A 23,731-nucleotide genomic window follows, 5' to 3' on the forward strand; every position below is an offset into this window, starting at 1 on the left:
ATTAGTGTCATCTGCAAACAAAATTGTCGACAAATGATCTGTTGAATTATTTAGGTCATTTATATAGATTAAAAATAGTAACGGACCAAGAATAGATCCCTGTGGAACTCCACAAGTAACTGCTTGTTCAGATGATCTTGTCTGATTATATTTGACAATTTGTTTTCTGTTAGAAAGGTAATCCTTTATCCATGCATAACAATTTCCACGTATACTTACAGTGTCAAATGCCTTTGATAAGTCAAGAAATATCCCAACTGTGAATTCGTTGTTTTCAATGGCTTTCGTTATTTTATCCACAAGTTCTATTACGGCATATGTAGTTGAGCTGTTATCTCGAAATCCATATTGACAATCAGTTAATATTTTATTTTTACGAATATAATCAGTTAATCTTTTATACATTAGCTTTTCAAGGATTTTAGAAAAACACGGAAGGACAGAAATTGGTCTATAATTTGAATAAACATTTTTTTCAGATGATTTGTATACAGGTGTTACTAATGCTACCTTCAAATCATCTGGGATTTTTCCAGTTTCAAATGTTAAATTAAAAATATGCGACAATGGCATTGATATATAATGGGCCACATATTTAATAACTTTGCTATTAATTTCGTCAACGCCGCAACTAGACTTGCATACCAGTTTGCCTATTACTTTGTTTATCTCCTCACTGGTCGTATTATATAAAAACATAGAGTCATTATAACTTCCTTTTCGATACTTTCACGCCATCTCTTGCTGCTGGCAGTGATATTTTCTGTGCTTTTGACGTTGCTTTTACTTTTCTTCTTCCCACTCACTTCTCGTTTTCAGCTTCACTATAGTCCAAATATGAAACTAAATTTCGGTTTTCTTCTTCACTGAGCGATAGAATTTCCTTTACGGCAGCCATAAATCTTGGATTGAGCCCATCTTTGGCTAAACTATCATGATCATGCTATATCATTCCCACGATCAAACGGTAAAAACTATCATCAACTATCATGTTGAATTTGAACACGTCCAAACTGCGTGATAGTTGGTGATAGTTGATGATAGTGCATGATAGTTGGTGTTCAAACGCCCGCTAAAGTTGGAACTATCATCAACTATCATGACCGTTTGATCAGGGCTTTACATCAAATATTTAACAATTATTCCATGAGTCCCCGTTGGATACGAGGCGGTAAATAGCCTACGAGGCGCGAAGCGCCGAGTTGGCTATAACGACTCGTATCCAACAAGGGCGAATGGAATAATTGTTTTATTAAATTCTTCTCAAGTTTAAATCGACTGGACATTTCATTTTGATGTAAACAAAGTGATAGTACGAGGAGGCGCGAAAATTTCTGGCGCGGTGTTCACTTCTTGAGTTGAATGAAACATACGAGGAAACCGAGCGAGAGAGTTTTCTTCCCAAGATTTTCCTCGAACAATCTCCTCTAAAGTCATCTAATTATCCTGGAAATTGTGACAATAGTTAAGATTAACGAGAAGGTCCGAAGCAAAAGCTTTTCTGGACACTACAAGTCTTGTGCAAGTCGAACGAAGCAAGTGTTTACATTGTACTTCTTTACGGCTCCACGGCTGTCATCAAGACTGCTTAGTCTTATATTATTTGAAGCGAAATTGAGCTCAAAGTGGAACAGGTTTATTGAAGTATAAAAGGACAAAACCAAGATTGAAAGGTAACAAACTTTACTGAAGTGCTGGGCCTAATTTTATGACGTACAATGAATGAAACTGTGTCAGTTTGCCGTCCCTTCGTAAATTATTTGCTGCTTTTCTACTTTATTTACTCGCTCTTGTTGTGCGTTTACAAGTATTATTAATGAAACTTTTCATATGTATCCTTTTGTTTTGCGTAGTTAAATTTACTATGGCATTTCTGTGGTTTCATAGGCACCGCTGATTATTTATTGTTCATAAAGTTCGCCAAATTTGCTGTTTTCAACCATTTTTCTGATGGAACTGTCGCTTCCTGCAGAAAAATTTTACGCTGAGCGGTACTTGCCGCACTCATTTCCCATATAAGGTCAAACATAGGTATACGAGCTGATAACCTGGACTCAGTAAACCAATCAGAAAGTTAGAAATGCAATATCTGAGGTTGAGAATTTAATAATAAATGCTATGCTGTTGACAAGTTTTCAGTGAAATAAATATCCCAAATTAGGAAATAATCCCAATTTTGCTAAATGTTTTTATTTTTATTTTTCAGTAAGGCAGATTTTTTGTATTTTTATAAGAATATAAACAACAGAGTTGCTTTTAGGTTATATAGTAATTATAAAGGTTTTAATATTGTCTCATGGTGAAGAGCTATCCCAGTAAACATGGATTGTGTTACAATCTAAAAGGAGTCCCCTAGTTAAAAGAAGGCACAGACAATAATCTACTCAAGAAATAGAAATACCACAAGCGGAGGGCAATTCTTTAAGAGTTAAAAAAAGTTTTCACAGTTAGAGCTGCATAAGCTTTTAAGTTTTGAAATAAATCATTGTTAAGCTAATGGATGAAGATATTTCTAAGAAGCCCTTTTACAGTTCCTGTTGCTATAATTAAATAATGTACCCACCCAAATGGATAGAAAGGCTTAAAAAAAGCTTGCAAGTCTAAAATTTTATTTTAAAACATTACCTCAGATGAAATGATAAAACTTAAGATCAATCATTGCTATCATTTACATGTCCAGGGACAACTGTATTCATCCTTTATCCTTGGCTTATCTTGGCCTAAAAGGAAATTTGTTGTCTATTTTGGAGAGAAATTATCAAATGGATCAGTTTTTTGAAACACCAAATTCTGGACAAGAGACATTTCACCCCTGAGACCAGGAGGTTGCAACAAGAGAAACTCCTCTACCTCAATGATGGTTGAGTTACATATGGACACTGCTCTTGTTCATAATCTAGCAGAGTTCCACCCAGCTTCATGATTCAGTGAGAAAGGTGAAAATAAATACTTTTTAAAACTTGTCAAAGCTCTGACAATGTTTGGAATTGTTTACATACAGAAGTCGCAGGGACCAAACACACATGTAACATAAATACACACTTATCCTCCAAGAAGCATTACTTTATTGTCATATTGAAAGATTATTCATCTTAAACATAACATCGATATCTCCAATGCTACATGTAGGACCTAGATTTTTATAGCTCCCCGTTTCAGATTTTAAAAAAAACATTTAGAAATATTGGTTAAGTATTGACATTTTTTGGTTTCAATGTAAAAGACCCATAAGTGGTTAGCCCTTTACTGTCCAAGAATGATCAGCCTCAAAATTTCACTTAGTCAATACATACACATGAATGTCAACCAAATTCTCTCAACCAGACAAATGCATAGAGACCAATAAGTTGAGAATATATGTGTTGCTAATTTATGGGGTTAGGAGAGTTGAATTCAAGGAGCTTTGTTAAATGCTAAATTCTTATGGTAAATGATTTATGCTGGGTTGTCACTGAGGGACCATTAAACTACCCTGGCTGTTATGAGATTAAACCATAACTTTGCTTGCCATTCAAGTGATAAAAGGTGCAATAATACAATTACTGCTGATAAATGGTAAAAAAGGTTTTCCCTTTGCTTTTTATTATATTTTCTTGAGTAAATGTTTCTAAGTGCCTTTTTTTAATTGCGGGCTTCCTTGTAGATTGTATCACGATCCATGTTTACTGGGATAGCTTTTCACCTATGAGATAATATTAAAACCTTAGTCTACTAAGCTTATAACTATAACTTTCCCTAAAAGCAACTCTTTGTTAATAATCAATTTCTTACTTTGTCATTCTTTTAAAATACAAAAAAACCTACCTGACTCAGAAATAAAAAATTAAAAACAGTTTGCAAAATTGAGAATAATTCCTGATTTGGGATATTTCTTTCACTAAAAACTTGTCAACAGTATAGCATTATTAGATGTAAAATATTATCAACAACTTCAAACAGTGATTAGAAACAGGTAAACAATTTAGTTTTGTAAACATTGCATATTAAAAACCTTTCTTAAATCCAACCGGCTTTCTCAGGAGTTTTGTGAATATCTCCTTTGCTGTAATGATCTGAGCAAAGAACAGTTTCTTTAAAGACGAAGAAATTGTCCTCGCCATGCTGAAGTTTTATATATCAGGAGTTTTGTGAATATCTCCTTTGCTGTAATGATCTGAGCAAAGAACAGTTGCTTTAAAGACGAAGAAATTGTCCTCGCCATGCTGAAGTTTTATCAGGAGTTTTGTGAATTTCTCCTTTGCTGTTATGATCTGAGCAAAGAACAGTTGCTTTAAAGATGAAGAAATTGTCCTCACCATGCTGAAGTTTTATTAGCCTGCAGAACAGGCGGTTTATTTTGCGGGTCGAAGCGCGAAGTGCGAGTTTTTATTTTGCGGGTCGCGTGGTTGCGAGCGCGAAGCGCGAAGGCAAAATAAACCGCTTGTAGACTTTATTTTTCCCTCGCGCTCGTGGGGTCGCGCTTCGGGCGATCTCGCAATAACCCCGCAAAAAATAAATCGCCTGTTCTGCAGGCTAAAGTTTTATCAGATTGCACGTTGGATTTATTCACTGGATCTCCTTGGGAAACCGAAACAAGTGATGATCCGTGAGAAGCTCCCTCGCCTTTTTTTACAACCTAAAGCGGTCCAATATTTTCCTTACATCTTAGAAGATAACCAAGGAGCATTATTTGAATTGAAACTTTCGCTCGTTTCCCAAAAAACGCGAAAAAAGACGAGCAAATTGCCGAATCTCACTGTAATGTATCAGTCAATTCCAAGACCGCCCATCCCCCCCGGGCATACCCCGCGCATTTGACTTGAGGTTAACTCTGGGCATAGGTTTTTGTCAATCTTTCCATGCCCCGAAGGAAAGTTCAAATTTGCTACAGCGAAAACTGCCCCAAAATGCCTCGAGTTGGTTTGACTAGGAAAGACTAGCTAGTCGTACTTGTGGCCGGGTTTCACGGCCTTTAGGGACTGGTCAATAAGTACAGGGGGGGGGGGGTGGGCCGGAGCAGAAAGGGGGTGGGTCATCAGTTTTTGAGCCCTCGAAAAGGGGTGGGTTATGTAATTTTGATCTACACGTAGGGGGTGGGTCATCTTATTTATTCACTTACTTTTAACTGTTATAGTTCCAAGAAAAGTTGTATTCATCAGTATATAAAATTGATAAATTTCTCCATGTAAGCAGTTTTAAATGAATTTCTAGCGATTTCAAAGGCCCAAATATAAAATTTTCCCGGGGGAGCATACCCCCTGACCCCCCTAGATGGCTTGTAATCATATCATTAGTTTTACCTGACTCTCTTCAACCTGCATAGATTCACGCTGGGCTTTAGGCCTTTAAATACCAGTAAACTCTTTTATTACACAACTATGGTGGTCCGAGGGCTAATAACTAAATCAGTCAATGAGATTACTTAATTTCCGGTCCCGCGAGGGCCGATATTTTCCAAGTATCGGACCGGGTTTTGTCCCGGATGATCCCGCGCTAATTCCCTCGCGATTTAGCGCAAGATTTTTGCTAGATTTTTTTGCAAGATTTTTTCGGAGTTTTTATTGCTTTGAAAATGAAATGACCTTAAACACAGAAATAAATAGCGAGCGTAAAAGTTCTGCCGCACATTGTTTTCCACGACATCTACCGGGTAGCAATTCCCACTACACAAAGTTTCTAGTCGTGTAATAAATCTTTTATTAACCAAGCTTGCTCGGGACCGTACTGTCAAGACCTCGGGCTAATATTCGCCCAGTACGGCCCTCGCGCGTGGTTAATAAGATATATTTCTCAAACAATTTGCAAATATGAATGATGGACAGTGGTTGTATTTTATTTATGTTATTAATTTCTGTATAAAAATATGAACTCTTCAATATATAATTGATTATGAATTAATATCATATACTGATTCAGTTTTTTTGCATATGTTTGTGTCTAAATTTCCCCATGGACTTTACACACAAATATGTGGAAAACTTACAAAAGGCTAGTATGAGAAGTGATAAATTCATCCTTCTTTGGTGTGTCAAGAAATGGAAAAAAGACGTACATGGAACAGCAGTGTTCATTAGGGAAAATGTCTATGTAGGGAATTTCACTTAAAAAGCTGAAGTCAAATAAAAAATCTCCAACCCCTAACAGATGATAAAGAAATGATAGGTCCCTTGATTTTTTTTTAGCAAAGGGGGTGGGTCATGTAATTTTCAACCCCCTGTCAGGGGTGGGTTAGTCGATTTTGAGCCAGACGGAAGGGGTGGGTCACAAATTTTTGAGCCACCACTTTTCCAACTGCTCCGGCCCACCCCCCCTGATACTTATTGACCAGTCCCTTACCTCAATAAAAAGTGATGAAACTTTGCATGCGGCTTGTCATGTCCATTACTTAACTTCCGAAAGCGTAGGTTTGTGTTGATCTTTCCGTCCGCTTGGAAAAATTGCAAATGTGCCACAGCAGAAACTACCCCAAAATGCCTCGATTTGGTTTGACTAGGCGTTTCTAGCTAGTCGTACTTCTGGACGGGTTTTTCGTAAAGATAAGGTTATGAACTTTGGCATGCGGTTTCTCATGTCCTTTACTAAGTTTCAAAACCATAGGTTTTTGTTGCTCTCTCCTTGCGCTTGGGAAAAATTCAAATGTGCCACAGCGAAAAATGCGCCAAAATGCCTCGAGTTGGTTTGAAAAGGTGTGACTAGCTAGACGTACTTCTGGTCTGGTTTGAAGGTCCTAGTCAAACCAACTGGAGGCGTTTTGGCGCATTTTTTGCTGTGGCACATTTGAATTTTTCCCCAGCGCACGGAAAGATCAACAAAAGTCTATACCTACAGAACTTAGGGAATGGACATGAGAAGCTGCATGCCAAGTCTTGACGTAAAGGCCGTCAAACCCGTCCAGAAGTACGACTAGCTAGTAACACCTACTCCAACCAACTCGAGGCATTTTGGCGCAGTTTTCGCTGTGGCACATTTCATTTTTTCCCCAGCGCACGGAAAGATTTACACAAGCCTAAGCGTTCAGAACTATTGTCAATCCAACCAACTCGAGGCATTTTGGCGCAGTTTTCGCTGTGGCACATTTGATTTTTTCCCCAGCGCACGAAAAGATTTACACAAACCTAAACGTTCAGAACTAAGAAAAAGAAAATGAGAAGCCACATGCCAAGTTTCATCACGCAAAGACCGTAAAACCCGAGCAGAAGAACGACTAGCCAGTCACACCTAGTAATAATAATAATAATAATAATAATAATAATAATAATAATAATAATAATAATAATAATAATAATAATAATAATAATAATAATAATAATAATAGTTTATTTGCATTGCAACAATATTAGCTCTTCTATGCAAACTGAATTAAAAACTAAGATATAAGACTAAGATATAAATAAAACAATGATAAAAAGTTATGATATACAGTAATGTATAATAATTTACTAACAATGTTAAAAAATCTAAAAGTTAAGCTATAGTAAAAATACAATATGTTAAGATAATATGAAAAGAAAATGATGAGATAAAAGAAATTATAATAAGTTGTCTGCGGCTTTCTTCTTAAAATAAGCTTTAGAGAGGCGGTAAAACTCGTTCTGCTGCTGGACTCTCTTATCATTTTTGGGAGAACGCTCGGAAGCCAACCAAGTTTCAATAAATCATGTTCGTTTGCATACCGGCCAACAACAAAACCGGCTGCAGCCAACTGAACACGCTGCAAACGCTTGATGAGATAGTCATTTGTGGGATACGTTACTACATCATTACAATCTCGAGGCATTTTGGCGCAATTTTCGCTGTGGCTTATTTGAATTCTTTCAGGCGCACGGAAAGTTCAACACAAACCTAAGCTTTCAGAAGTAACGGAATGAACATGATAAGCCGCATGCCAAGTTTCATCACTTTATCCTGAAGTAAAGGCCTTTAAGCCCGGGCAGAAGTACGACTAACTAGTCACACCTAGACAAACCAAATCAAGGCATTTTTGTGCCGTTTCCGCTTTGGCACACTTGAGTGTTTCCAAACATGAAAAACTCCTCAAAAAAAGGTTGCGATTTTGTTTGACTAGATGCTCGCGTTTGAAGACCTTTTTTGGTATTTTATTTGTTTTTTTCTTTAATTTACATACGCAGGTGTTACACTACATTACACTACGTTACACTACATTACAATATGCTGAAAAAAACAAACTGACAAAATATTTTAAGGTTTTAGAAAACTACTGTTCTACTAGGTTAAGAAAAGGATTCCATTTATTATAATGAAGCCGTAATTTGTTATTTTTTTAGCTATATGACGTTCGATTTGAAATGTTTTTCTTATTTTTTCGAGTAATAATGTAAGTGAGAGAGAGGTCTTATTAAGTTTAGTGCGATAGATAAAGTGTTTGCTTTCTAGGGCAATATAATTAAGTAGAATTTCATTACTGACTGTGTCAAGCACCCCAAAAAGAATATCTCTAATATTAAACGACCTGAACATCATGCCCTGAGAGTTTAACAAGAGGTTTACCTCTTCCCAGAAAGCACGCACTTTTGAGAAGTAAAAAAAGAAATGTTCTAAAGTTTCAGGCTCATAAAGGAGAGTCAACTTTCCTAAATTTGAATAGCATGTCATTAGTATATATTATTCTATTAAGTACTTTGTATTGGAATTCTCGTAGTTTTGTGAATATAATTGTTTTAAAAGGCAGTAGGTAAATCTTCTCCCAATCAAGGCGAAAGGTGTCGGTATTAAAACGTTTATCATATTTCTTCATTGCAGTTGACTTGCTGGCAATCTTTGCCACAAAACTTTGATACAACGATTTTGAATGCAGATTGTCAAGAGTATGTTTCCTTCCTTCTAAACGTAAATAAAACTCGTTTGGAGATTGTCTTTGTGTGTTTGCGAAGATAAAGGTCTTATTTCTTTTCAGTTGCCCGCGCCAATCTTGAGGTAGAGCGTTGAAGAGACGGAAGATGAAAAGTAATCGACCGGTCAGAGAGATTAACGCAATGGCTCCTTATCCAATTTAAACTCGCCCCTTTCGTCGTAGAGGTCGCCAATCTTAACTATTCCAGCGTCAAGTAGCTTTTTATTATAAACTGATCTAGACTCGATACATATAAACTTGTTATTCCATAAGACTTGATTTGTTATCTCTGAAAGCGAGGAAGGGTTATACTTATTTTGAGAGGTCCAGACCAGGAGGCATTCTTTGTAAAAATCTGGAAGAACCTACTGTTAATTTTGCATAATCGAAATTGCAGTGGAACAAAAATTTGCCTCCGACCCTTTTGAGGTAGAACTCCAGAAAAAAAACTTCCAACCAACAGGGTTGGAATTCAGATATTTCTTAATACAAAGTACTCTTTGAGCGCTGATCACGGACTCCACATCAGGCATTTTCAAACCTCCTTTATCAAAGGAGTTTATAAGTGCCGTACGCTTGATTTTGTCCTTTCCTTTCCAAATAAACGAATATAATAAATGATTAATTCTTTTAATGAAATCTTTTTTGGTTGAGATTAGAGAAGCCCGGTATAAAATCTTTGGTATAGCGAATGACTTTATTACTTGAATTTTTCCAAACAATGTAAGACCTCTCCAACTCCAGCCTTTTAAAGATTCTCTTAAAGATTTCTCAATGGTTTCAAAATTCATTTTCCAGAAGAGTGAATAATTATGAGTAAGGTGAACGCCAAGGATTTTAATAACTTTGCTTATTTGCTACACCTAGGTCCGAACTTTTCATTTCCATGTTTTCAAGCAAGAGAATTTCTGTTTTATCATGATTAATGCACAGGCCGGAGTATGTGCTAAATAAGTTAATTGTATTAAATATGGCAAGGTGTGATTGTTTATCACGAACAAATGATGTCATGTCATCCGCAAATACAACTAATTTCAGTTCGTTTCTATCTACCATAATGCCTCTAATTTGATCGTTGTTGCGGACAGAGATTGCGAGTAATTCAAGTACTATGATAAAAAGGGATTGTGATAGTGGATCGCCCTGGCGGACTCCCCGTTTGAGGTTAAAAAAAGGAGAATTAAGGAGAAAATTCCAATTAACCGAATCAAAGGCTTTTTCAAAGTCAATAGCCGTCATAATACCGTGGTAGCCTCTTTGTTTTGTAAAGTCCATAACATCGCTTATTCTGTTCGCGTCGAAAATGGTCCTTACGTTAACGAAAGCATTTATGGATCGGATCTCCTATCCTTGTCCTTTTTCTCTATCAGAGTTATTACACATACGTGGCTGTCATCTACGTATCTAAACCACCATTAGGGAGGGTTAGGAGTCGAAGAGAGAGCCTTTACAGTTCGTCCTCGACAACAATTTCTTTGTATTCCAAGGCAACCATTTCCAACAAATTTTCGGTTGTCTGATGGGATCCCCAGTGAGCGCCATCTTGGCTAATCTCGTCATGGAAGATGTCGAAGAAAAGGCTCTCTCTTCGACCCCTAACCCTCCCAAATGGTGGTTTAGATACGTAGATGACAGCCACGTATGAGTAAAAAGGGAACGCGTAGATTAATTCCACTCACATCTAAATTCCATCAACCCTCACATCAAATTTACAATCGAGGTAGAATCAGAAGTAGACTTGCACCAAGTCGCCCTCTATTGGCGAGCGAAGCGAGCCGAAAAGCGTCGCGCAGCGAGTCGCGAAGCGACGACCGCGAGTGACGAAGTCGCGACGAAGGACTTTGAGAAAGTCTAAATCAGAAGGTTCCATTGCCTTTCTTGACACCAAAACAACCAGACAAGAAGATGGCTCGATCACCGTGTCCGTCTACAGGAAAGCTACTAACACCGATCGTTACCTGGATTTCAAATCACACCACCATCCCCAGTATAAACACTCGGTCGCTCGCACTCTCATGGATCGCGCGAGGAACATTCCTTCCACCGAGGAGGAAGTATCACGGGAAACTAAGCGAGTAGCGAAAGCCCTCGTCACTAACAACTACCCTACAAATTTTATTCACAATCTGCGCCAACCGAGTAGACAACAAGAAACAATTGATATCGACCATCGTGGTTTTGTTATCCTCCCTTACGCAAAAGTTTTTTCCGAAAGAGTTGCAAACGTTCTTCGTGGCTTCAACATCAAGGTCGCCCATAAGCCTATACGTACCATCTCGAACATACTGAAAAAAACAAAAGACAGGATCGAGAAAGAGGATACCAGAGTCCTGAATTGTATATAAGATCAAGTGTAACGATTGTGACCGAGTTTATGTTGGTCAGACATCACGCGCGCTTAAAGCACGTATGAAAGAACACGCAAAGGCCATCGCAATATTGGACAAAAACTCTTTGTTGGCAAAACACCATATGCTTAACGACCATCAAATAGATTTGGAGAGCGTCGAAATTGTTGACAGGTCAACGGCGTGGAAACAACGCCTAATTCTTGAAGCTTGGCATTCTGTGGGAGATAGGAACGCTATAAACGAACACATAGCGCTACCAAGCGTTTACAATAGCATTAAGAATTTATAGACTCATTAAGAATGCTCCAGAGACTTTTGTTGCACTCGGAAAGTTCATTTAGTTTTTATCACACATTCGTTACATATTTTAACAGGACGCCGTTTAACATTTGCATTTTCATCTTGCTGAAGAAGGCAACAGTAGTGGCCGAAACGTCCAAAAACAATATTTTTAGCCAGTGTCAACTTTTTAATTCGATTTTTACAAAAAAATTTAACATGCCTGGCTACAAACCGAACATTTTTAGAAACAGTTAAAGTTTAGGCATTTTAACACTTACAGTAAAAAATTTACGGCAACAGTTAATTTTATCCAGGAAGAGACATAAACAGCTCCAAAAAGGCCAATGTTATTTTGTTTAGTATATAAAGAAGTTTTCGGCCATTTTTCCACGATTTCCCATCATTTTGGAAGATTTCCGAAGATTACCGAATATTCCCGAAGACTGCCAAAGATTACTGACGATTACCGAATATGTGCGAAGACTACCGAAGATTTTCGAGGAGAATTCCGAAAAATTTTTATCCGATTTTTGAAGTGCACATAAGAAATAACAATGCTAAATTTTTTCACGAATAACCTTCCAAACACTAAACAGTATTTTCTCCGGAAAAAGTAAACATGGCCAATGTAACAGCAAACACTAAAATCTAACTCCCGTAAAATGACATAGTTAGAGAAGCATAAATTCAAAAACGTGCAAACATGGTGTTTCAGTTTACCGTAAATGATCTAATAAACGCCCGGGACGTCTATTAAATTTTAGGGGTCCTGAGGGGGGCGTTAAATAGATACGGGGCGTTTATTGGAGAGGCGCGTTTATTTCAATTTTACTGTAACAACGTCAACAAAACAAAAAGATGCGTATTTTGCTCGCGGAATAAAAAAAAAAAAACAGAGTGCGAATGGGAGACTAATCTAATCTGCGCTAATGCAAAGCCTACAGATGTCTTCATCGTCGTCGGGGTCAAACTAATGATCGTTGGCCTCTTCAGTGTCCGAGTCAATCAAAAACTAAACAAATTGCAAATTTCCTTGGTTTTGGAATGTGGGTCTAAGGGGGCGTCTATTAGATACGGGGCGTTAATTAGAGAGGGGCGTCTAATACAATTTTTATACGTCAGGGGAGGCGTTTATTAGATCATTTATGGTACACGAAAATCGGCAAGCAATCCACATTACACCTTTACTGAATAAAGATTGACTTTGCCTGGGCGTAAAAAAAATTCGTCTCCGGTAGCCTGCGTTGCAGACGAACTAGGTTTACAGTTCGTCTGCAACGCAAGCTTTCCGTTTCCGACAGACTTCGACAAGGCTGTAGAAAAGGGACATGACACGATATGTTACATGGAGTAGCCTAAAGAGTGTTTACCCTCGACCCAGGCAATTCCCGGCCAACAGTTCCCGAGGCATGCGGATCGCATTCTGTAGATTGCATCAGCTGAAGTTCTTTCCAACAATCTTGAGGTATCCAAGGTGTTTTTCTCTCTCCTGCTCCAAAATGGTTCTGGATCTTGACTTGTACAGGGCCGATAAAGGGGGTGACCCTGAGAAACTCCGTGAAAATCAGAGTAAGCGGTACAAAGACACTACTCTTGTGGACCAAGTCGTCGAGGCTGATACAAAGTGGAGGAAATGTAAGCAAATGTATTCACCGGTCGGTAAACTAAATAATACTTCCATTGCAAAGAGCCCAATCGAAGCCCTTGACTTAAAATGTTTTTTTTTTAACAGTACGATTTTCGGCTGATAACTGGAACAAACTCAAGAACGTATGCAGTAAACAGATCGGCGAAAAGATGAAGGTATATAATTCATTGGTGTTGCTTGTACACGTGGGCAAAGTCTGCACGTACCCATTTATATGACAGTTGAGATTTTGTTGAACTTAAAATTGAAGCAAAGTTGCTTGCTTAGACTCTTTTTTTTTGCTTTAAAATACAAAGGTCTTGGTACGTTTTTTTTAAGCAGGGTGGGTTTCTGAAAATATCTGATAATTTATATAAACTTACCCTTCTGTCAGTGCATTCTCATTGAGGCAGGCAAGGGGAAAGTTTAGTTTTTCTTCCAAATTCTCATATATCATATTAAAAGTAAGATATGTCACTCTTGACAGGAAAAACAATTTTCCAGCTTGGAACTCACAAGATATAATCGATGTTGTTTGTTATACGCTTGTATGGTTCAGTGGTTTATGTGAAATAACATGGATTTACTTAGTGGCATCCCATAATAACAATATCCCTTGTGTTTTTGAATCTGGCTAATGGTAAGTGTGCTGTACTCTGCATCGAGCAGTCTGTGTTCAAGCCCTGGCTGGGGTCATTGTGTACTGTCCTTGGGCGAGATACTCTACTCTGGTCTTGTATTGCCTCTCTCAACCTAGGTGTACAAAATGAAATGGTTAACCAGCAAATTTAATGCTGGTGGTAACCCTGCGATGGAGTAGCATCCCACCCAGGGGGGAGCAGAAATACTCTTAGTCACTTCCTGTTACTGAAACTGGGATAAGCTCCAGTTTGATGGGCCACAAGGCCTGAACACAGACTATATCTATATTTAGGTATAAGGATGTCTTGTTGCTGTTGTACATTAATGTGTGATCTTGATCTTGTTACATTATAATTGTTTGCAGCGAAAAGAACCTGTTGGGGATAATGAAGATCTACCTCAAAGTATAATTGATGGCTTAGAAGAAATTACCCCAGAAATGTTAGAGGTAAAGTGCCAGTCTTTATAAGAACTTGCTGATACACCTAATTGCAAATAAAAGTTGTCATAGAAAAAAGTGAAAAACACAAATAGGAATTAATTAAGCGCATGCATGAAATTAATTCATACAAATGGCCTAAAAATGCCTCAAAGTAAACCTATAGTCAGTTCGGCCCGACTAATAAAAACCAAACTGGTTTGAAAAATGTTAAATTAAAACTAAATTTCAACCACAACATATACATATTTAAATGGTATAGGGTCAGCAAATAAACCCAACCTAAAAGTTTGATCTTTCGACAACATTAAGAAGTTGAAACAAAATCATGCAAGAAATGATTGATTCTTTCACGTTGTGATAGGAAAAAGTAAAGGCCAAAGTTGGTTTCTATAAGTGATCTTATGCATTTTGCTAACAATAAGAGCGCCGCAATCCAAGCCAATGTGATCTGGTCTTGACATCAACTTTTTTCATCACAACATGCATAGTATCGTGGTTTTATATTGTATAAAGTCTGTTAATTGTGGTAAAACTTTACCACACTTACATGTAGTTTTCAAGAAATGCGGATCCGGATATGAAGGAAAATACTGGCAGATCACCAGATTATGCCAAAAAATAACACAAATAGGCAGATTTGCATACTTGTATTCATGCTCTTCTTACCATGACAGAAATCAGTGTTAGTTGATAGCAATGGTTAGTTGGGTTTTGAACTATTAAAAGGTTCAGTAAAAAGCAGACAAAGTTTGCCACTGTTGCTAAGAAAGCATCAAATGCACAAAACTAACATTTAATAAAATGTGTGTTAATATTTTTAAACAGGGTCTTACTGTATCCCAGATCAAGAACTTACGAACACTTATTGATGGAAATATAGCCAAGTGTAACGAGGAGGTTATTAAGGTGGAACAGCTAAGGAATGAGAAATTATTTGAAGTTGGAAATCTTCTGCATGAATCAGTTCCTGTTAGTAATGATGAGGTATGTCTGAACACAAAACATGGTAATGTTGTCATATAAAGCACTGATGCACCATTTAATTGTAAGACACTTTCCTTAAGTACTATTCTAAAACAATAAGTTGGAACCACAAAGTTAAATCATTAACAGTTTGTCTACAAACTCAGTAGGAGAGGCTGGTAGTCTAAAGGTTATTGTGCTTGACTCCAAAGTGGGAGATCTTTTCAGCCTGGGCTCATTGTATTCAGTGTGTTTTAGAGCAAGACACTTTACTTTCACAGTGCCTCCCCTAGCCTGGAATATAAGTTGCAAATTCTTTGTTGAGATAAATATATATGATAGATGCAAGTGCAGCCATACTACTGTAAACCTGAAAAAAATTTTCAGGCTCTGAGCGGGAGTCGAGCCCACGACCTTTGCGTTTCCAGTGCAATGCTCTACCGCTGAGCTATCAAAGCCACATGAGAGTCGTCGTATATGGGTTGGCCCTTTATGTTGCTACTGTTGGACACACAGTACCATTGCTACTGTTGGACACACATTCACTTATTTCTATGTTGAGAGTTAATCCTATGGAGTATACTAAGCACCCTATAGTTGGGAAGAGAAATACTCCTTTTTCGTTTCATGCTAAGCATTAGCCTGGTGAGGTTAATAGTCATTAGATCAAAATAATAAGTTGCTGTGTAGCACTTTGTTCATGTACTTTAAAATGTGTTTTTCTCAAAAAGTGCTGAAATTTTTGTAACGTTTTGCAAAAAACGTTTCAGGAATAACCCCTTCTTCAGTCGCAAAGTTCAAAATCTTTGGGAAAAAAATCAGTGTTGAACTTTGCGACTGAAGAAGGGGTTAATTCCCGAAACGTTTCACAAAACGTTACAAAAATTTCAGCACTTTTTAAGAAAAACACATTTTACAGCCTGGTGAGGTACTTGGTGATAATGAGTGTTTTGTTCCTGTTGTGCCAGGATGACAACAGAGTGGAGAGAACTTGGGGTGATAGCACCATAAAAAAGAAGTACTCACATGTGGACCTGGCCTATATGGTGGACGGAGTTGATACAGAAAGAGGTGCTTCAGTAGCTGGCAGTAGAGGCTACTTTCTTAAGGTTAGCAAACTGCAACAGGGACAAGCATTGGGTTATTCCAGAAAAAATACACACCTCCCCGACGGATGGCAAACTGGAAATTCTCGCGGGAGGGGGGGTTAATGGCTTGGGAAATCTGGGCGGGAGGGGGGTCTGAACCTAAAAATTCTTCCTCGGGGGTCACTTTTAACTTAAACTCAATCAATATGTTTTAATACCACTTAAAAGAAGAAGTTTGCTTTGGAAAATCTTGAAGTCTTCCAGTTTATGATGTTCTTACCTCATATGCTTCAAGTTTACCTTCATAGGTCCTTTTATTCATGAAGAACCAGCACGTTAAATGGATAACAACAACTTTACGATCGGAAAAAACACTTTCGACCGAGCATGCAACGCCTGGAACATTTTTATGGTACCCAGGCCACCCGAGCCCGTGCTTTGCAACATCCTCGAAAAATGCGAAGAAAAGACGATCGGTCCGGCTGTAGGTTGTACTTTTCTGTTTATTTAAGCCAACCCGAGAACTCGTTTTGCTGGCTAACATGCGTATACACAATTTGTGTATTATTTGGCTTCTTCCACTTTATTAATCCATGCCTTGCGATCGATATGTAAACAACTAAATGGAAGCCAGAACGTGGACATCACGCTGGCATAAAAACTTGAATTCTTTAATGAAAGGCAAGAGTTCCAGTTGACCTATGGACCATATAGGTAACGAAATTTAAAATTATTGTAGTTCGAAAAGCTTTATTGATAAGCTCAAGTAAATTTCACACTAATAGTCCTAACAGCGGGAACTTAATCTTGTAAACACGCGCCAATTTAGGCCGCCTTGTCACCGACAACTGAAATTATAGTTTTTCTTTTTTAGCGCATTAAGGACTTTTTTCACTGTGTTGTTTCTTACATTTACATACGTTTTAAGACTTACATATTTCTTATCTTGTATATTTGTTGTATGACGGAAAAAAGCAAGTGGCATTTTAGAGGAGAGAGTGCCGGAGATCACTCAAACACACGCGCGAGCTGATTTGAAATGTTGATATTTGACCCGCAAAATTCGCAATTTTAGCCCAGTTTTGAAAATTATAATAAACAGGGATCTTTTGGAAGAAATGTTACATCTTTTCTATTGCCTGTTGTGTCCAGTTAGGGCCTTTAAAAAAAATGGAAATCCGGGCGGGAGGGGGGGTCTAGCGATCTAGGAAATCCGGGCGGGAGGGGGGGTCAAAATTTTTTGCCATCCGTCGGGGGTGTGTGTATTTTTTCTGGAATAACCCATTTCACATACAGAGGAAGTTCATAATTCCACAAATTGCACTTTACACAAATTGCACAAATCCAGTTTAGTGTAGTCATGGAGTTGTAAAAAATCAGGGTCCAAATTCCTTTCTAGTCCACTACATTAGCAAAATTTGCTGGTAGGATGTTTTCCCACTAGAAAAACAAGTCAAGACACTAGCGATTTCAGTGTGGTGTTCCATTCTTGCAGTGTAAATAAAAAGGAATACCTTGTAAATGAACTACAGTAACCGGTACATACTTTGCTGACTTATTGATTCACTTGTGAGAGTGATATGCTAAAGAAGGAAGACATTTTTTCCTTCCTAGGGACCGCTTGTTTTCCTAGAGCAGGCCCTCATCCAGTTGGCGACACGCATGTTACACAAAAAGGCGTTTGTTCCACTGTACACACCATTCTTCATGAGAAAAGAAGCCATGCAAGAAGTAGCTCAACTGAGTCAGTTTGATGAAGAGTTGTATAAGGTATAAATTATCATAATACAAAATACAACTGTTTGCACTAAAACTTGAAAGCTCTATATTTTTGTTGGTTTTCACATTGTTTGTTCAATGTATATGTACAGTTTTATACTTTGTTCATTAAAGTACAAGCAAGTCAATAGTAGCACCTATGTGGACCTACTTAAACCTAACTTAATACCTTACTATTACCTATTATCTACTTTATCATATCTTGAACAAAATCCTCCATATTGATTGGTTCTGTCTGGGCCTATTTGTATATGTAATTGGGCTACATGCTGTCCAATTTGGAAATAATTTGATGAAAAAATTCCGAGGGCAGCCAAAATTGGGCGAGGCCGTAGGCCGAGTCCAATTTGGCTGTCAGAGGAATTTTTTGAATCTAATTATTTCCAAATTGGACAAGCATGTAGTCCGGTTACATATTAATTATATAGCTTGTAGTCAGTCAATCCAGCGTAAACAATAAACTTATGTCCAGAACGGGAAAAGCATTCAACAATAGTAGGCATAACACAGCACATGCACTCACTCAAAGCATTATCTTCACAGATAAAACTTAAACAAAACAGTGCAATTTTATTCACCTGAGTTTGCGAAGCTTGCTACAAAGTAAGTGAAAACACTGCATCGATGAAAGTCGTAAACAAAGTGTCCGAAGAGCTTTACAACTTCTTAAATCTGACATACTCCTTTCCACTATCTCGTTCGTACTTCATCGCTGTCTTTTCTTTTCGAATTCCAGCAAAACCGACAAAGAATTACATCTAGCTCACAGCGATGAATTATATCTGACAGATTACTTGCTTCGCTTCGCTGTACTTACGTTCACCCAAGTTTTGTAGTATTGGAGGCGTTTTGCTCTTGGTTTTTGCTTCTTAGTGTAGCTAGCTCCTCTTGTGACAACGAAGAAAATTTCTCTTTGTTGTTACTATTGCTGAAAAGCTCAAAAGGAATGGAAAAACGTAGCAAACTTGCCTTATAAAATTCCTCTATTGTCCACTCACAATGCGACTAGTTTACTGTGCTGATGCTATGCTTTGTGCTAATTGGCTAATATCCGTCACATGTTGTGTTTTCTTCGATTTGATTGGCTGAGACAAAACTGTCCAATTTTTCTTAAATTGGACAGTTTGTGCATTTAACCTGAAAGTCCTAGTTAAAACTATCCAAATTTAATCCCAAATTGGACAGTTCTCAGAAATTAAGGAAAAATAGCTGTGCTGACAATATAGGATTTACTGACAGCTATATAATTAGTTGTGTACCGTAATGAATCGATTTAGCGCCCGGGGCGCTTATTTACTTTTGGCACCTCAAGGAAGGGCGCTTATTCGAGACAGGGCGCTTATTCGGGACAGGGCGCTTATTTAATTTTTTAAAAAACAACCAAATGTTCAAAACAAAACTTTAATCAATATTAAAATAAAAAACAATAACAGAAACTGTAACAGTAAAAAATTATTGAAAGTTCAGTTACTTCTAAAAGAATTGTTCATTTTAGCAGTAAATATATACATGTACGGTACAGTGAATGTTCATGAGTATATCTATTCAACGCCACAATAGGGGCGTTTATTAGAATAGCATCACTTATAAGAAAGGGGGCGCTTATTAGAATGGGGGGTGCTTATTGGAATAGGGGCGCTTATTGGCAAAAACACATTCGAAGGGGGCGCTTATTCGGTAGGGGGCGCTTATTGGAAGGAGGGCGGTAAATCGAATCATTACGGTAATTGGCACACTATTACGTTGTAATTGTATACCTATAATTAGTCACCTTGGTCATTTAACGGTCAATCACATGCACTCAGATGTTTTCTTTTCTGCTGTTCTTCTACTGTTTGTAAAACTGATTTACATATTTTTGACTTTTTTGCACAAAAGTGGTTCTCAAAGACTTCCTAACATCGAATTGTGTGATTGTGATTATAACTTTAGTTAGTGCATGCAAAATCAGGATAAAGACAAAAATAAAGGAACTTTATACTTTCATTTAGACTGAGTGGTTTGTAGTGGTGAAAAAAAACTGTTCTTTTAACTGTGGACTGAGCAAGCCAGAAGTAATTTCTGGTGACCCTTCAGGCAATAATGTTCAAATTTCTCAGTGCATACATTTTTAAAAAAATTTCCCTCTTCATTTATAAAACAGACAATAATATCTATCTTAATTTCAGGTTGTTGGTAAAGGTGCTGATGAGGCAGGTTATGAAGAGAGATATCTGATTGCAACTAGTGAGCAACCAATTGCCGCGTTTCATCGTGGAGAATGGATGGCTGCTAATGAACTTCCTAAGAAGTATGCTGGGTTCTCAACATGTTTCAGGCAGGAAGCAGGAGCTCATGGCAGGGACACACGTGGTATCTTCAGGGTACATCAGTTTGAAAAGGTGTGCATAAAATTCATTAAGTTCCACTCAGTTATTTAGAGTTACAATAATAAGAGAAAAGTCACTTAAACAGGATTGATACTCAACCATGTTACCAAACAATAGTAACTAGCAGTCTTTGTGTTATTAATTGTTTCTGTCATTCTTTCATAAATTACCGTGTGATAGGAAAATGTCACAATTTACCAGTGATAGTAAAATTATTTGATGGTTGTTTTTGTTAGGTAGAGCAGTTTGTCATCTGTTCTCCTCATGATGGCATTTCCTGGCAGCTCTTCCATGAGATGATTGGCAATGCTGAAGAATTTAATCAAGCCTTGGGAATTCCTTACAGAATAGTTAATATTGTTTCTGGTAAGAAATATTAAGTACAGATTATTTTATTTGGAAAATAAGCAGACAGTTTTTAGAGACTGCTTGAGGGCGGTGGGGAAGGGAGCTTTGGCAAGGAAGTTAGTGAATGGACAAATGTCTGACTGACAAACGGACACTAACAGAAATGAGTAACCGATTCATAGGAGCAAGATGCTTTTTGTCTACACTCTTGTAGACCATAGAAATGACGTCATAAAATGTTCAAATCTCCAGTGGAACTACGAAATGTAGACATGGGAAAATGCGGTCAATTTGATTTATACAATAACATTGAAAAGTATTGGCAAATTAAATGGAAAAACAGCTATTGTGCATGTCTGACACTTTTTAAGTTCGCAGTTTTCCCACTTGAAGCCGTCAAATGTGTAAGAAATAAGCCCTAAATGTTCCAGTTGACATTTCACAACTTGCCGGAATTCAGTTTGGAAAAAGTGGTGACAATTTCTCAAGTTTTCATACATTTGCCTCACTTTTTTTATTCAATTGCTTAAACACAAAACAAAACAAAAACTATTTAACACTCACAGTGGTTGCCTTACATTGCATTACCGGCCAATGAGCGTTCTCAGTTATTGAAAAAAGTAACTGACAGATCTGCGTTTAACTGCCAGGCGAACTCAACAATGCAGCTGCCATGAAGTATGATTTGGAGGCTTGGTTTCCAGGCAGTGGAGCTTTCCGTGAACTGGTGTCCTGTTCAAATTGCACAGATTACCAGGCAAGAAGATTGCAAGTTCGTTTTGGACAGACTAAGAAAATGGGGGCACAGGTATACCAACATCTTTTGTGTTTTTATTGAGAATGCACAGCTGAGGCACCATATCCTACCGTTAAACAAAAGAACTAATAAAGTGTAGTTTTAAATAAAGTTTAAAGTAGTAATTTTATAGAAGTACTTTCTATCTCTGATGGTTAAGGTAAACAACATGATATAGTCAAAAGAATGGGGACACTTCTCACAGCTGTGGTCCAGCTTATACATGAACACTACTTTTGTAACCTTGACTAACAAGACACCTCCCTTGAGGGGTACTGAGTCATGTGGTCCAGCTTATACATGAACACTACTTTTGTAACCTTGACTAACAAGACACCTCCCTTGAGGGGTACTGAGTCATGTGGTCCAGCTTATACATGAACACTACTTTTGTAACCTTGACTAACAAGACACCTCCCTTGAGGGGTACTGAGTCATGTGGTCCAGCTTATACATGAACACTACTTTTGTAACCTTGACTAACAAGACACCTCCCTTGAGGGGTACTGAGTCGTACTGCAGGCTCACGTTTGACTCACAGGCTAGCCAGGTGTGAACGCTACAACTTTTTCTGTCTTGAAGAGGACAATTAAACGTCGTTCCTGATGTGTCCTTTGGACGATATTTGTCTGTATCTGAAAGGATCACTATATTCGTGAAGAACCAATTCTTGGTTCTAAACTGTGTTTCTGAAAGTGTGTGTAAATTCAATGAAAAGAACTCAAGAATATATATTGTTAAAACTTTATTACTTTTTTTCAGACTGAATTTGTTCACATGTTAAACGCAACAATGTGCGCTGTGTCGAGAACCATCTGTGCGCTGTTGGAGAATTACCAAACAGAAGAAGGTATTGCTCTTCCTCCTGTCTTGAAGCCACTTCTTCCCGAGGGTTTGGATTTCATTAAATTTGTTAAACCTGCGCCGATTGACGAGAAACCAGAGGCGAAAAAACAGAAGAAGAAATCGAAGACCAAAGCTGGCGGGCAGAGTGAAGGTTGTTTAGAGGCCAAAATGGAAAATATGAACGTTACCAAAGAATGAACGCTATATATCGTCAATAATTTCTATCTCTTTTGGTGGATTCTGTTTACCTCCGACGTAGCTGAAAGCCTTGTTTCACGATGGCAGAAAACGATGGGTGAAGACTAACCCTGACCCCTCGCCCCCCACCCTCTCCACCCTACCCTCCGTTCTTCTGCCATTGTGTAACTAGGATCGCGGGTTACGCAGCTTTTAGTAAGACTCTGCAAGATAGGCTCCAGTGCCCTAATCGGGGACGTACTTCGTCTGTCCTACGAAAAAAAACCGGAATTCTTGTCTTGCAGGATAATATTGTATTAAGAATAAATTTGTTTTTGCTGTAAGCCTGGAGAAGGTCGAAGCAAAAGTACTTGGAGTCCAGGCAAATTTGTAACTTTCTTTAGCAGTCGTTGTTTTGTTCGTCACGCAACGGAATTTACTGGTCACGTTAGCATCGAACGTAACCGGGATGTCCTAAAGGAAGGCTACAAAAGAAACATGGTACCAAGTGAAGAAATAAAATGTATAAGCTTTGAGATGTTTTGATTTTATTTGCCTTAAATACAACTGGTACCAAGCGTGGGAAACACGATTAGAGCATGCCCAATAGAGCTCAGAACACGCAAAACCGTGATGCTGCAAGCACGTGACGCTCCACGTGATTACTTTTAAAAGCGTTCCATCTGCAATTTTAAAATGTCATTATTTGTTTTTAATGATCCTCTTCCTCTTTCAGATTACGACGCAGAGCGCCTGCAGGTATTCTCTAGCCAGAGGCCTTTATAACAATGTTCAATATGCCGGGGAGGGGAGAAGGGGTGGGTGGGCTTTAAACCAGGATATCAAAAACAAGTTGAGTGAGGCGTACTTTGCCAGAGGTCACGACCAGAACGATTATTATCCGTTCATCAGACAGCAGCAGTATGACCCGACCAGTTTTCAAGCCATTCAAAATGTGTAAAGCCTATCTTACCCAACATAAGTTGCCGTCCCAGGACCTTGATATAGCACCTGATTTCGTTCAATAACTTCATTTAGTTTTCTCTATGCGGACTGTCAGTAGATACGTAGAATGTTTTTCTTGTGCAACAATTAAGAACTTGTTCGTTATTTGAAGACAGTAAAAGAGTGCGCGGTTACAATAGTCAACTTCAAAAACTTCAACACTCGTTAATTAAAATACATTCTTAT

At 38.0% G+C, this 23,731-nt stretch overlaps 1 protein-coding gene and 1 non-coding gene across 2 annotated transcripts; one reads left to right on the top strand and one right to left on the bottom strand.

The window, feature by feature from the left end:
* Positions 1–11,682: 11,682 nt before the first annotated feature.
* Positions 11,683–23,076, top strand: LOC144654524 (serine--tRNA ligase, cytoplasmic-like). The gene is made up of 10 exons (XM_078514676.1): positions 11,683–13,098; positions 13,196–13,266; positions 14,097–14,180; positions 15,000–15,158; positions 16,106–16,246; positions 17,840–17,995; positions 20,173–20,385; positions 20,610–20,739; positions 21,372–21,529; positions 22,280–23,076. Exons 1-10 carry the CDS (start codon positions 12,792–12,794, stop codon positions 22,559–22,561), a joined length of 1,701 nt encoding a protein of 566 aa, XP_078370802.1. The 5' UTR covers positions 11,683–12,791; the 3' UTR covers positions 22,562–23,076.
* Trnas-gga (transfer RNA serine (anticodon GGA)) lies at positions 15,524–15,595 on the bottom strand. The gene has a single exon. It is a non-coding gene; the product is annotated as a tRNA-Ser (tRNA).
* Positions 23,077–23,731: the final 655 nt, after the last annotated feature.

This window comes from Oculina patagonica, chromosome 5, assembly GCF_052425735.1.
Source record: "Oculina patagonica isolate OP01 chromosome 5, crgOcupat, whole genome shotgun sequence".
NCBI classification, from domain to species: Eukaryota; Metazoa; Cnidaria; class Anthozoa; order Scleractinia; family Oculinidae; genus Oculina; species Oculina patagonica.

Excerpts from the sequence above, each read along its gene's own strand:
- LOC144654524 (XM_078514676.1), top strand. The coding sequence starts at position 12,792 with ATGACACGATATGTTACATGGAGTAGCCTAAAGAGTGTTTACCCTCGA. Across the intron at positions 14,181-14,999 it reads TTACCCCAGAAATGTTAGAG|GGTCTTACTGTATCCCAGAT; the intron begins GTAAAGTGCCAG and ends ATTTTTAAACAG. Across the intron at positions 15,159-16,105 it reads TTCCTGTTAGTAATGATGAG|GATGACAACAGAGTGGAGAG; the intron begins GTATGTCTGAAC and ends CTGTTGTGCCAG.